Source organism: Pectinophora gossypiella, chromosome 7 (genome assembly GCF_024362695.1).
Source record: "Pectinophora gossypiella chromosome 7, ilPecGoss1.1, whole genome shotgun sequence".
NCBI classification, from domain to species: domain Eukaryota; kingdom Metazoa; phylum Arthropoda; class Insecta; order Lepidoptera; family Gelechiidae; genus Pectinophora; species Pectinophora gossypiella.
In genome coordinates this window covers 7,654,067-7,667,763 of record NC_065410.1, presented here as the reverse complement: position 1 = coordinate 7,667,763, position 13,697 = coordinate 7,654,067, and the positions used below count along the sequence as shown (strand labels likewise).

At 38.0% G+C, this 13,697-nt stretch overlaps 1 protein-coding gene and 1 long non-coding RNA gene across 2 annotated transcripts; one reads left to right on the top strand and one right to left on the bottom strand.

Moving 5' to 3' along the window:
- Positions 1 to 794: 794 nt before the first annotated feature.
- LOC126368293 (uncharacterized) lies at positions 795 to 1,820 on the top strand. The gene has a single exon (XM_050012189.1). It carries the CDS (start codon positions 795 to 797, stop codon positions 1,818 to 1,820), a length of 1,026 nt encoding a protein of 341 aa, XP_049868146.1.
- A 4,951-nt stretch (positions 1,821 to 6,771) lies between these two features.
- LOC126368120 (uncharacterized) lies at positions 6,772 to 11,798 on the bottom strand. Its single transcript, XR_007566545.1, has 3 exons — positions 11,507 to 11,798; positions 7,208 to 7,461; positions 6,772 to 6,851 (listed from the first exon to the last, which is right to left on the bottom strand). It is a non-coding gene; the product is annotated as an uncharacterized LOC126368120 (long non-coding RNA).
- Positions 11,799 to 13,697: the final 1,899 nt, after the last annotated feature.

Genomic DNA, 13,697 nt, shown 5'->3' with positions numbered 1-13,697 from the left:
CGAACATTCCGGTATCAAAAACATAAACAAGCGGCAGAGAAAGAGGGTAGACAGATATGTCTGCCCGTAGAAAATTATGGATCTACCTACTCCACTCCAATCTCATCAGTCATCCCGTGATCATGGCACTTGCAACAGTGTCGAAATATCGGGAGTCTCATATCCCCATTTAAACGCGGTAAGAACCCGTTATTATGTGCTTTAATTATGATAATAACCGCGTAAACTTAAAACAATGTATAAACAACCGGTACGGGCCGGAATGTTACAATCGTATACGTCAACTTGAACGATTACGGAAACGGTGCGAGTGTATGCGTGCATCTTTGGAGTTCCTAATAAAGTGCCGGGATAGTGAGGTAATACCAGTGTGTGTTCAGATAAAACCTCGCCCCGATATACCCGGCTCCGTAAAAGTTCTACGAAAAGCGAGTGGAAAACTGCTTCGCAAATTGATTCGGAAAAACCGTTATCTTCTGGACAAGTATCAGTGTGAACTTTTTGAATTACACCAGAAGTGCAGTAGAGAATTATCGACGGAAGATTTTGATCTATGTGACCGAATAACATACCTACAAGCACAAAGGTCAGGTGAGATCAGTGCTCTGAAACAAGATAGGAAGTACGATAGATTACTACGGTCTCAAAAGTCACAACTAACTCACGAGACTACTTCCGTGCCTAACACGATAATTAATTTGTCTGGAAAGGAGGTGAGTAGCGCTGCACTTCAAGCGTTAGGAAAGGGCTTAAATTTCGTACCAACACCATCGCGGGTCCCATATGAGCAGGTCATGGGTAGCATAGAAGAGGCGATAAGCCGAAACAGGATTCCTCCAAGAGACGCGGACGTATTGAGACAGGATGTGGCTGTAACATTACGTCACGCTAAAGTCCCGCCGAATAATATCACTCCTGCGGAGCGTTTAGCTCTAAGGGAAGTTCGCGCTGATGAGGACATTCTTGTATTGAAGGCAGATAAGGGCAACGCGACTGTGATCCTGGATGTTAACGAATATGACGAGAAGATCAGAGCACTACTCGCTGACGATACCACATACAAGCAGGTCAATTACAATCCCACGGCAAGAGTAGCTAATCGAACCAAACGTTTGCTGCAGGAGTGTAAGCCTATCCTTCCTGATGACGTATATCAGTGCTTGTCTCGTCCTAAAACAACCCAGCCTCCAAGATTATATGGACTGCCTAAGGTGCACAAAACTGGCGTACCGTTGCGGCCGATCGTGAGTCAAATCAACACACCTACGTATGATCTGGCTAAGCATGTGGCCCGGGTACTGCAGAATCTAGTGGGACATACATCCTCGTTCGTAAGGGATTCACGCCAATTTGTTGACTTTCTTAGTAGGATGAACGTGGAAAAGGAGGAGGTGATGGTTAGTTTTGACGTAGAGTCTCTCTTTACCAATGTACCCGTTCAGGAATGCTTAGAAGTGGTTAAGAAGAAATTGCATGACAACAATATCCCGATGGAGTATGCTAAACTTGTGGAGCACTGCCTATTATCCAGTTATTTTGTATACAGGGGGGAATTCTTTCTGCAGATTGATGGAGTAGCTATGGGTAGTCCCGTAGCTCCTGTGATTGCCAATTTGTGGATGGAACATTTCGAAGAACGTGCTATCTCCACCTTCCCAGTTCCATTGAAGTGTTGGATAAGATACGTAGACGATATCTTCTGTATATACAAAGGAGGGAAACCACAGACAGATCAATGTTTACAGCATCTGAACGCCATCCACAAAAACATGCGTTTCACAGCAGAAATGGAGATGAGCTTTGGCCTTTTTGGATGTTAAAGTGTCAGTAAGAGCAGATGGCACTCTGAGTCACTATGTGCACAGAAAGCCAACACACACTGATTGTTATCTGCACGCGACCTCTCATCATCACCCTCGCCATTTGAATGCGGTAGTAACATCCTTAACCAACCGAGCATATGACATATGCGACAATGAGCACATAGACGCTGAAATTAGCCATGTACAGGAGTTGCTTCGAAACAATGGTTATAGGATAGATGTTAGAGCCTTGCGGGCAAAACCAAAGGTCCAGACGACCGTACCCAGGGTTGAACGTCAGCCAGCATTTCTTCCATATCTGAAGGGAGTTACTGATAAGATAGGAAATATTTTAAGTAAATATTTAATAAAAACTATATTTACTCCTTCAAAGAAAATTGCACAGAGTCTACGTTCCCCGAAAGACTGTTTTCCGTTTGAGAGCCCCGGCGTATACAAAATAGACTGTAGTTGTGGTAGTTCGTACATCGGACAAACAAAACGGTCTATTTCTTGCCGGATTAAAGAACATATTAGTGCCATGAAGAAAAACGACGTGCAGAAATCTGCTATAGCTGAGCACGTACTGGAGTCGGGCCCTAACCACTGGATCGAGTTTAACAATCCACAAATATTATCGACAGAACGTCATTACATCCCCAGACTCGTAAAAGAGGCTATTGAAATCAGAAAACATAAAAATTTCAACAGGGAAGACGGGTTCAAGTTGTCGAGTATGTGGAATCCAGTAGTAGGTGTTGTAAAAAGCTTGAAACGGCCTAATGTGGTGAAAAAACGTGAGGACACAGTGAGTGCGGTTTGTCGTAGTGAGTTTCGTGCGAGTTCAGATGGTTCCGAACATTCCGGTATCAAAAACATAAACAAGCGGCAGAGAAAGAGGGTAGACAGATATGTCTGCCCGTAGAAAATTATGGATCTACCTACTCCACTCCAATCTCATCAGTCATCCCGTGATCATGGCACTTGCAACAGTGTCGAAATATCGGGAGTCTCATATCCCCATTTAAACGCGGTAAGAACCCGTTATTATGTGCTTTAATTATGATAATAACCGCGTAAACTTAAAACAATGTATAACCCTTTTAAAAAATTGTACATTGGCCAATAACCCGACACAATTAAGTTGATAACATACGTCAAACGGGTTGCATAACAGGCGAGATGCCTATTTAATTCGTCCGGGTTATTCAATCACTCATTCTTTTAAAATTAAGAGATGTCAATCATCCGTCCCTTTCCTTTTCGGTGGATAAGAAAATGGCCTCGATTCTTGCAGACACTTCCTCATATTATTCTAGGTTGACGTTTGAGCCACTTGTTCTATCTTTTATATTTCTGTTAATCAAAGACCAAGAATACTTGGTCCTTGCTGTTAATAAGCCTAGCTACCCAAGGGAAATACACCAAAAAAAACAATTCATTTTAAAAATTGACTTTTGTTTTGTTTCGGTGTGCCTTTCCGCAAATATGCAAAGGCGATAGTTTTTCCCTTAAATAGTTTTAAATAATCTAATGTTGACTGCTGATGCTAAATAACCGTATAAAATCATACTCGATAGTTTTATATCCGCCGAAAAAGACATCCCTTTCTATCTTACTTAGATGGTTTGTACTGGAATCAGGACCAAAGACAGTGTCTGCAGGAATTAGGCCATCGGAATTTGTTTTGGAGTTCACGCAGATCACAAATTGATAACACGTTCTTAACGACAAAAACGCCAAACGATTATATTGTTCGAATTATCCTAATTGTATTATAAAGGTCACATTATGCTAAATAACTGCGCATAATATAAGGTTATGGCTTGTTTACTTTCTTAACAGAGTCTTTATCAACCGCAAATCATGCTTTTAGTAAAATATAATAAGGTAGAAGGGAAAACGTTATGTAGGTAAATATAATTAGAGGTAGTTTAGAATTTGTTGGTAAATTACTATGTACCGATAAAGTACCCTCTGTGGCTATTTCTTTCACAATAATTGGCGTTTTAAGTTTTGTTAATGCATGCTTATCATAGGCGTATTACGACACTAATAGCACATTTCCGTAACTTGTGCTAGTGAAACGACTGCCCTGTTTATCAAAACCTACCAAGCCCTGTAACACAAGATATTTTCTTGTAAATATTTTCATTATAACAAGAATGAGTTTATCAAAACTACATAGGTAAATTATAGGTACTTAAGTTTGTTACAAGTGTCAATATTTATTTCACAAGTATATTTTACGATCCCTCCACTTTTTTCGATAAACATAATTTACACTTGTGAGTAACTTGTAACTTGTGAACGTGTAGACAATTTTTACTCCAATTTTTTGTTTCTTTTTTTTTGTCTTTGTGAAGAAATTACGAAATCATTCCGAAGTTCTCGAGATTAGCCTACACTCATTTCCTTAAAACTATGATGTATGAATCATATACTTATATTTAAGATCTTCATTATAAATTTATTCTTCATTCTACCTATGGTTTAAAAATGGATATTATGAAAAAAGTTCTTTACCTATCTGACAAATTCTGGTTACTAATGGAGTGCCTACATACTTAGGTGTCGTTTATTCGGCATTGCCTTTGAGTTACTAGGCATGGAGCTAACCCGTAGAGTCCTACTTAAACTTTGCCCTTTCTATTTCCTCTACAACAGATGAGATCCGTGAGTAAGGCATCGAACATACTAAGTGCCTAAATTAAAAGTTTCAGTAGAGCTCAACTCTAAATTAAAAAATCCACTCGCAATACATAACATAACATAAACATACATAAATAGCCTATATACGTCCCACTACTAGGCACAGGCCTCCCCTAAATCAACCGGAGGGGGTATGGAGCATACTCCACCACGCTACTCCACTGCGGGTTAGTGGAGATATTTTTACGGCTAATAGCTGAGACCAACGGCTTAACGTGCCCCCCGAAGCACGGAATCAACTCATTTTTTTCAGACAATCAGGTGATTGAAGCCTGTAAAGTCCTTACCAAACAAAGGACAGTCACATAAAGTGACTTCGACAATGTCCCCATCGGGAATCGAACCCGGAACTCCAGATCGTGAACCTAACGCTCGCAATATTTATTGTACATACTTACCTAATACTTATTTAATATCTACTTACTTAATTCCAAAAAATCTTTATTCAGTTGGTAACATAGTTACACTTTGAATCGTCAATTTTTACATAACGAACGTCTCATCCGCCTAAAACTACTGCAGCTTCTCACAACCTGTATAGCCGGGGAAAAGAAGCTGCAAGAAAAACCTCGGCACAGGGCCCTAGACGTTCTTTAAAAAAAAATACCTACGATCCGCTTAAACTTTAGGTCCACCCGCATAAAAATGCTGTTCACACTTTTTAAGGCACAATGTGTACTGTTATAGCTACTCAATAAATTCTTACATGAAATATTATTTCTAAAAACAGAATAGTCGACGAGAATCATCTGGGAATTCCTGTTTTTCCTGGTTCTTTTTTTAACCACTTACATTGGCGCTGATTTTTTATAGAAAAGACCTCCAACCCGCAGTCAAAATTTGTTCTAATCCAGGCTACATCACTTCTTGTGTGGAGGTGGAGTACCAACCTCATCATCCCTGGTCCCTGACATGGCTCACGTAACGACTACTTACCTACTTACATCAGTAAGAAGCAACCGGGACCAACGGCATAACTTGCCTTCCGAAGCACGGATTATCTTCCTTTCGGACAATCGGGTGATCAGTCTGTAATGTCCTAACCAAACTAGGGACCGCAAAGTAATTTTTGTGGTATGTCTCCACAGGGAATCGAACCCAGAACCTCCGGGTCGTGAGCCCAGCGCTCAACCACTGGACCACTGAGGTCGTTATCACTTGTGATGTACCTGATTATATAATTATTATGTTTAAAAGAGAAGGGAAATCATGATCAGAAACGTATTAACAAAATTGCAAAGCTTCACTCACTGCGTTACGAGCTTTAAATAAACGTTCATAGGTTCTCTATACTGAAACGTTGTGGGCGTATCCTGGTATTACTTCAACTAAAGAATTAGTGAGTGGGCGTGTACCTAAGTAGAAGCGTAGTGTGTTTTTTATGAGTATAGTATTTATAAAGGCCTTATTACACTGCCCAATCTATCGGGCCCGATGCGTCGGGATCACATCTAATGGCAGGAGGGCCACGATTTTGCTATACATTTTATACCTACACCCGATACACCTTTTTTGAAATGACTTATTGTACATTTGCTGCAGATGGCATTAAGTACTTGGCCGGACAAATGGGGAGCGCTGAAGGCTCTCACCCGGTACAACACTTAAGACGACAGGCCTGAGGGTGGGCTGAGGGTTAATCCTTTCAAATATTCTTCCTCGCCTGTAATTCGCCTAGTAGGTGGATAGCTATAAGCGCTGAATGAGGGAAATCGTCGACCACGCCGCGCTGGCGGGGTCGGTATCGGGATTCTGAAGTGTTTGGTGTCGCCAGCTGATTGGCCGCCTCTATGGCTAGAGTAATCGGGTCGTGAATAAAGACGACAATCCACCAGAATTATATAAGTGTCGGAATTGCCGTGTTGTCGGCCATTACGGCTACAATCCTAAGACATTGTTTCCTTACTTCGCGTGCTCCCCCGGGATTTATTAACCTCTCACCGATAAGGAAAAAGCTGGATATACTTATCACTTCGGCGTACTACCATTTGATGTCATTTATTTGGATACCGCCTATCAATTAATGTAAGGCGGGCAACGAAACTAGATATTTTCTACAATAATAATAATATTTTCTGATCGTTAGATACACACGTTCCCCTCTGAAGTTTGCGGCGGAAATAAGGAATAAGTAGGTATGTACTTAGGTATGTAGGTTACTTTTGATATTAGATCTTTTTACAACCTTTTTTGTATAAAATCTTTTTATTAAGAATATTTTTACTTTTTTTATACAATATTGTTTTTTCTATCTGTCATTGTACTTGTGGTCATATCGAAGATTGAAATACATTGCAAAAACGAAAGTTGTTAAATTATTTCTCCAAAATACTCCTTCTACAACAAAGAACACACTTTAGTTTCACAGAATATACCGTTCGTTTTCTTTAGTATGCAAACTAAAGAAAACGAACGTTTAACATAATATTAAGTTCGTGAAAAATAAGCAGGAATTCCTGAAAACAGCTCAAAGCGTCGGAAGTCACGAGTGACGTAATTAAGGCACGTCTATTAATTATACAAATTAAGGCAGAGGTGATTAAGTGGCAAGATGAGATCCCGAGGGGCAAATATAGCCCAAAATCTTCTGTTTGTAAACATATGTTTTGTACTATGAATTGATCAGTGAAGTAGCTTGAAGCACAGAACAGATAAAGTCAATCTTTTGAAGTAATCAGTAGTTTAAAAGATACCTGTTCATGATTCCTATTGATTAACGGATGGAGCACGAACAATCGATAGATTGCTTTTTATTCCTTTCATATTGTTTTTAGTGTTGGACTGCAACAGGATTGTTGATAGTAATTTCTTCGAATTCTTTGCCAGGAGAGTGTTAAGCGTTATAGTAAACTCTTTTGTAACACAGACGTAGAGATAGTTCTTTAGATGCACAGCCCACTCTTGATTTCGGACTGTTGAATTCTTTGCAGCGTAGTCTCACACGGTGCTAAAAACAAGGTAGGTAGATGGTAAAGTCTGTGTTTAAAGGCAGCACTGGGACCTATGTCGCAATGAATGTATAAAGCTATCGAGTTCCTGTCGTCTGCTGTCTATTCACCTACTTTTCTTACTTATCTTGTAATGCGATTTGTTTGGCTTACCTAGTTCCCGCCTTCAGGTCTCGATTTTATTAAAAGAAATACATTTGTGGTTGGCACGGAATACATTACAGGTTTATAGCACAGTCGTAAAAATATTAGCACCACAGCAGAGCTCTTTTCCCTTAAGTTGAAATTCCGGACAGACAATTTCAATCGCTTAGATTAACTATCAAATTCAGAGCATGACCCAATTGGAGTGTACCCTTCTTATTTAAGTGTTTTATTTATCTTTCTTCGCATTCAGTTCACGAATTGTTTCCGGGACCTTCATGTGAATCTTTCAGACTTTGTCCCGGTAATGAAACAAGTAGGTACTAACAGTCTAACAAGTTGCCATAGAGAATGCCCGTGGTAAGGAAAATTGCGGAATATTAAAAAGATAGAGTATTTTATTTTCTCTTGCCTTTGAAGAAACATCTTTCTACAGTTTATTCAGAATTTAGTTCCGCTGTTATGTACGCCTTATAAAGTATGCAAGGAGTTTCACCAGCGCTTTCAGTTGCATGTCATAACATAACGTTTTGTTGTGTTTTATACTGAACGTATCATGACTAACGACTTTGGTAGACGAGCGGCGGATTTTATTTATACTGGAAACACATTCTAACAAAAATTGTTTAAAGTTGCTACTAAACCTATAGCAGGTAGCGTATGAATGATAAAATAAATCACAAATGACGTCAATAACATACTACAACTAGTGTGTAATTAGTTCATGTACTTACATTGAAAATAGCTTTTTGAATAAAAATACAAGTTTATTTTTGTACCAACATACAAAATGAAACACATGACCTCAATACGTCAATACTACACTACAATTAGTGTGTTTTTGCAATTAATTTATGTACATTAAAAAAAGCTTTTTGAATAAAATACACGTTTACTTTTGTACCTAAATAGGTAATTACCAAAAGTAACACAATATACTAAAACACACAAACATTATACATCAATGTAATTATCAAATAGTCGATTATCTTACCTACGAAATTCTCTAGTATGAATATAAGCACGAAGATATAAAATATACATCAGCAAGAGCGACGAAGAGATCGAGGTGAGATTTTCATAAATATTTTACACAACCCGGACACTCCATATAAAAATCCCGTTCTTGCCGTGTGCCGCCTTACCGCATCCCCTTCCTCTTTGACGGCTTACGGCCATTTATACTAAAGTGACACCCAGTGCGGGGTGAGGTAAATCTAACTCACCACCGATTCGTATTGGTGGGACAGAGAGTATCCGTTGTACGTGTAGTATCATTATTTTTTATTCTATGACGGGAGCACATAATATGAATTTTCACAAATTAGCTTTCAGCGCCTCATCCCTCTTTTGCTAATTACTATACGAAATTCTGAGTCCATTACACTTTCGTATAAAGGATAAAAAGATGGAAAGGCTTAGTTAAAGCGAGCACTTAGCCGGAGGCTTTGAGCGAGCAAGGAGAGTTTACATTACGTATACCTATATAGGCCCACCTGTTGTTGCGTTTACGAGAAATTGTTTGAAATTTAGTTTAAAATGTATTCTCATTCTCACCTGTTGAAAAGCTCTGTAGTGTAAAATTTGAATTTAGTAAAGTAATATAAGTATAAGTTGTTCCGCGTTTGAAATTATACTTCAGGGGGCTTAAAATGGCCACATCGAAGCAATTCATCTAAGAAAGCAATATTGCTATTTGACATTTGCGCATATAAAAGTAAGTGCGCAATGCAAACAAATGTCAAATAGCAATATTGCTTTCTTAGATGAATTGCTTCGATGTGGCCTTTTTAACCCCCCCAGTTCATCATCTCCCTAGCATTGTTCCGTTTTTTTGCAGGGTCCGGGTACCTAACCTGAAGATTTGACTGTACCGGTTTTTTACAAAAGCGACTGCGACCTTCCGATCCGCGAAGGGAAAATCAGCCCAATACAGGTTAGGTTACGATAGGTTATGTGGGTTTCCTCACGATGTTTTCCTTCACCGCGGAGCACGTGATACATTTATGATTCAAAATCGGTATTCGAAAACAAATTCGACATACATTGGTTAAGGCTTGTTCTGGGAAATTATACTACAGTTGTATTCCTAAAATAAATGAAAGTGGAAATAATTTCATTTATTAAATGACTTAAAATATAAATAGACATGTATCAACCCAATTTACTGGTATTAAAAGATGGAAATGACATATATTATTCATTGAAACAGAGGTTACCTTCGTACCTATACATAAAGATGACTCGACTAAACCAAAACAGGTTGCTACTTCCCTACTCATCGAGTAGAATTGTATTTTTATTAGAACGAATGAAATTTAAAATAGGTTATTTTTGGAGCTGGATTATATTGTAACCGGCTCGAATTACATTACGCGATTCACTAGATCGGACGATGTAGTCGACACAATTTCGCCGTACATTTTATTTTATATACCTACCAATCCAACAAATCGTGCCCCGTGAATAACTCGATAAGCTTATAAAAATATACCAATTGGCGTAGTCAAAGGTACATCTATCGCAAGATGAACTTTAGAATGTGCCTGGTGAATCACGTAATACAATAGCATTTTTTTTTAATCATAAAGTAGGTTTCTTGTTATAAAAATCTTTAGAATACTAATTAATACGTGCGCTGATCACGAGACAAATGCACTGGTTTAAACTACGTAAAAAGTATACTAGGGGTTAAAAACGCCACATCAAAATAATTCACCTAAAAAGCAATATTGCTATTTGACATTTATTTGCATTTTGCACTTACGTATAATGTCAAATCGCAATTTTGCTTTTTTTAGACGAAATTCTCCGATGTGGCCTTTTTAACCTCCCAGATCAAATGCCCTTTATTTACTTATTTTGTTTTAATTTTTTTACAGATCGTAAAAAATTGTCACGCATTGGGTTGAGCGCCTCCTGACGGGAATATCCATCGTGGTAAATCTCGAAACTGATGGCGTGACGACTTGGTACCTTAACGGAGCGGAGGGACTGGCCGGAGTACGTACAATACCGCGAAAAATGAAAGAAGGAAGGGGAGGTCTTTGCCCAGCAGTGGGACCTTACAGGCTTAGATTAATGTAAATGTAAATATGAATATAAAATTTCACTAGATGACAAAGCTATTATTAATTAGTGTCAAAACACAATTAGTTGGGGGTATAGTTTGATTATAAAAGATCCACGATACCACCAGGGGTATCGCCAGGGGTATCGTGGGTCCGATTCGTCGATAATGACATTGACAAAAATATAGCTCTAAAATCACATAATAAATAGTTTATCGTAAGTATACAGAAAAATACAACGCAACTTACAACAGATTGGGAGACAAAAGGAAAAATAAATGAACTGTCATATGGAATTGAAGTCTTCAGAAATTTGATTTGGAATCCACATCGTCCCTTCCGGGGGTGTATTTGTATATTTATTCATATCTATAACACCTGTTGTGCTACGTATTGAGAAGGATCAACTCGGACGAATGTAAACACGCTCATAACTTGGAAATAACAAGATTTGCCTTGCTCCAACGTAACGACCGGGTAACACGTCTGGGTACATGTTACTGAGGGTAGACGAATAATTTAGTTGAAACTCCAGTACTTATTTTATATACCTATAGTTATAAAGTGTAATATGTAACGTAGGTACGTTACATTGACTACCTGTCTACATGAATTCGATTTTGACTTTGATTGATATGCATCTAGGAATCGACTCCTATAACATGGAACTTATAAATAGCTGGCGAGGAATATTTGTATATAGGTGCTTTCACCTTTACCCATTCGGTGATAGTGGCGTGTTATTATGTTATGTTATTTTCATCACATGCGATGCGTTTTATCATGGAGTAAATAGTATACTTAATAATATATTACAAGTATTGCTCACGCTCAGGACTCTAGGACTCAGGTTTAAACCTGTAGTCAATAGTATAGATACCTACCTAATCACTTGTACATTGTAAGAAGAGAGAAGAAATACGTTGATGTGTATTACGGGAGGGTTATTGAGTCACTTCGTGGAACCACACTGCACTACACAATCAATAACATGGATTTTCTGTCTTATATGTGGGGATAGAGCCTTCCAAATTATACCTGGCGCTTAAAGACAGTTATTAGTATTAAAAACTAGTCACGAAATATTACATATATTACATACATCGCATGTAAATAACATTTAAAATACGGTAAATAATGTTGCATAGTTGAGTACAAACGCATATTTATACAAGAGTGTCACGTTTCGGAATTTCGCTGCAGGTAACGTCATGAATGCAACTGCAGCGTACACGTTCCGCACACAAATTCCATATGTTTATTTTACACGTGGCTTTACTTCCTATCTCTCTAGTACAGGTGTCGAAGTGGTATCTGCCTATACATAAAGGCGATCTTCACCGGGAGTATTTGCTTGTGACATAACAGCTCAAGATGATGGACAAAAGTGCGAGAACTGGTATGGTATGAGAATGAACGTAAAAACAGTGTAGATAAAACTGTAGATGTAAGTACGTAGCTATACAGGGTGTCAGTGACATCGTAACGACAACTTTGAGGGATGATTCAGGCCATGATTCTGAGTTGATATCAAGTGGAATTTTCCGTCGAGAAAGCATGGAACGGAAAGTAATTTCAAAATACACTAAAATTTTCATGATTTTTCCGACAGAAAAATCCACTTGATATCAACTCAGAATCATGGTCTGAATCATCTCCCTCAGTATTTGTTACGATGTCACTAAACCCAATCTACTTGTATGGCTACTTGTATGTACTTGTACAGGGTGCAAGTGACATCGTAAAATATACTGAAGGGGATGATTCACCTCATTATTCTGAGTTAATATGAAGTGGAAATTTCCATCGCAAAAGAAAATAATTGAAAAAATAGATGAATTTTGCGACGGAAAATTCCACTTGATATTAACTCAGAATCATGGTCTCAAGCATCCACCTCAGTATTCGTTACAATATCACTAACACCCTGTATATGTGAGATATGTCTGTGTGTCTAATATGGGTAGGGACCATCTTGAACGGCAGGGGTATGAGATAAAAGAATCATAACAGTTCAGTTTCGAACGTTACAATATCAGTGAGTGAATCAAGGCGAGCGATACAGTTGTAACATTAGCATGTGCGCACACCAACCTGTAAGACGGCAAAATAACATTTACTGTCGTGTTGTAAACAGTAACATTTCATCACAAAAGTTACCAAAATTATAACATCTAAAAAGCGCTGAACAAAATAATATATTTGCTGGCAGAGTTTGTTTTGTAAGACTTCTTTACAATTTTGTTTTTATTTATTTGTTAGTCTATTTCTAACAGGACAAAACGCAAGGAAAACAAATTGATAAAAAGTAATACTTAGCTAAGAAATAAATATAAGTGAACAACGGAATATATACACGCAATATTTTGTTGCGATAATTATCTTTAGCAATGCCTTTAGTACAAACAAATCCTACTTACATATTTAATTTACTTCCACACATTTATATTGCTCTTGATAGAATTGATAATATCCAAAGGAAACACAAACGGTGAAAAAACAAGATTTAGTGTCTAGAAATAAGAAAAAGTACGGGCATGTAAAGAAAATGAATCACGATAGATTAGCGAAACAGATTTACGAAGTCGATGTAAATAGAAGAGTTGGAACGGGAAGACCGTTTTGAGGAAAGTCAGACCAGTTAATACTCTATCCTGATGAGTGAGTATGAAGACTTCGATGAGAATAGAGGAAACAAAAATGTTGTGTCATCGTATTGATTACAATCCTAATCCTAGAGAAACACGTGATTATAAATTATGTACGAAAGTAATTTTACGTCCAATACTTCTCACGACTATTTGGTGAGATAAGGTCTTTGGGCTTTGAGAACTCTTATAATTCAACCGTAAAATTAATGTGATGTGGAATGATGAGAAGGTTTGCATACATGGCTTGTTTTATATCGCATGTATGGGTATGAGGGATTTGGCATTACAAAAGAAAAACGAAAGTTGTGTGATAATAAGATAAAAAAATATATTTGCACAAAACTTGTTCTTATATGCGCCAATCAAAAA